Raw genomic sequence first — 687 nt, 5'->3', positions numbered from 1 at the left:
GCTGGTGGTCAGGGGGGAGTTTGGGGAGCTGGGGGGCGGGGGCTCGGGGACCGACACTTCGCCCCCCACCAGATGTCAACATGGAGGACCCTGATGAGAAGTCCATCATCACCTACGTGGTGTCCTTCTACCACTACTTCTCCAAGATGAAGGCGCTGGCTGTGGAGGGAAAGCGCATCGGGAAGGTGGGTTTTGGCCCACGCCCGGTGGCTCCATGGGGTGCCCCATCCCTTGTTCCGTGGGATTCTCCATCCTTTGCTCTGTGGGATGTCCCATCCTTGCTCCATGGGATGTCCCATCCTTGCTCCCTCCATGGGATGTCCCATCCCTCGCTGCACTGTGCACCAGCAAGGACGTGGCCGTGCTGGTCCCTGGAGGGACTGGGACAACCATGGTTGCTCAAGGGGCTTCTGTGGGCTGCACCCCTGAGCCGTACGGGTGACCCACCCCTCTCCCACCAGGTTCTGGATCAAGCCATGGAGATCGAGGCCATCATCGAGCGGTACGAGGCGCTGGCGACCGAGCTGCTGGCCTGGATCCAGCACACCATCACCATCATCAGCAACCAGAAGTTTGCCAACTCCCTGACCGGGGTGCAGCAGCAGCTCCAAGCCTTCACCGCCTTCTGCACCCTGGAGAAACCCGTCAAGTGAGGACCTCACGGGGTGGGAGGAGGCAACAGCCATG

The 687-nt window shown here is 62.2% G+C and overlaps 1 protein-coding gene across 1 annotated transcript in view; it reads left to right on the top strand.

Annotated features, from left to right (window-relative positions):
* Nucleotides 1–72: 72 nt before the first annotated feature.
* Nucleotides 73–687, top strand: part of LOC104162625 (spectrin beta chain, non-erythrocytic 4-like) — a gene marked incomplete at both ends in the record, with an annotated part of 4,125 nt that continues 3,510 nt past the window's right edge. Inside the window, 2 exon segments of the mRNA XM_009701394.1 lie at nucleotides 73–185; nucleotides 462–649. Of these exon segments, the coding sequence (XP_009699696.1) occupies nucleotides 73–185; nucleotides 462–649 (301 nt within the window).

This window comes from Cariama cristata, unplaced genomic scaffold (assembly GCF_000690535.1).
Source record: "Cariama cristata isolate BGI_N322 unplaced genomic scaffold, ASM69053v1 scaffold34895, whole genome shotgun sequence".
Classification (NCBI taxonomy): domain Eukaryota; kingdom Metazoa; phylum Chordata; class Aves; order Cariamiformes; family Cariamidae; genus Cariama; species Cariama cristata.
This window is presented reverse-complemented; position numbering and strand designations above follow the sequence as displayed.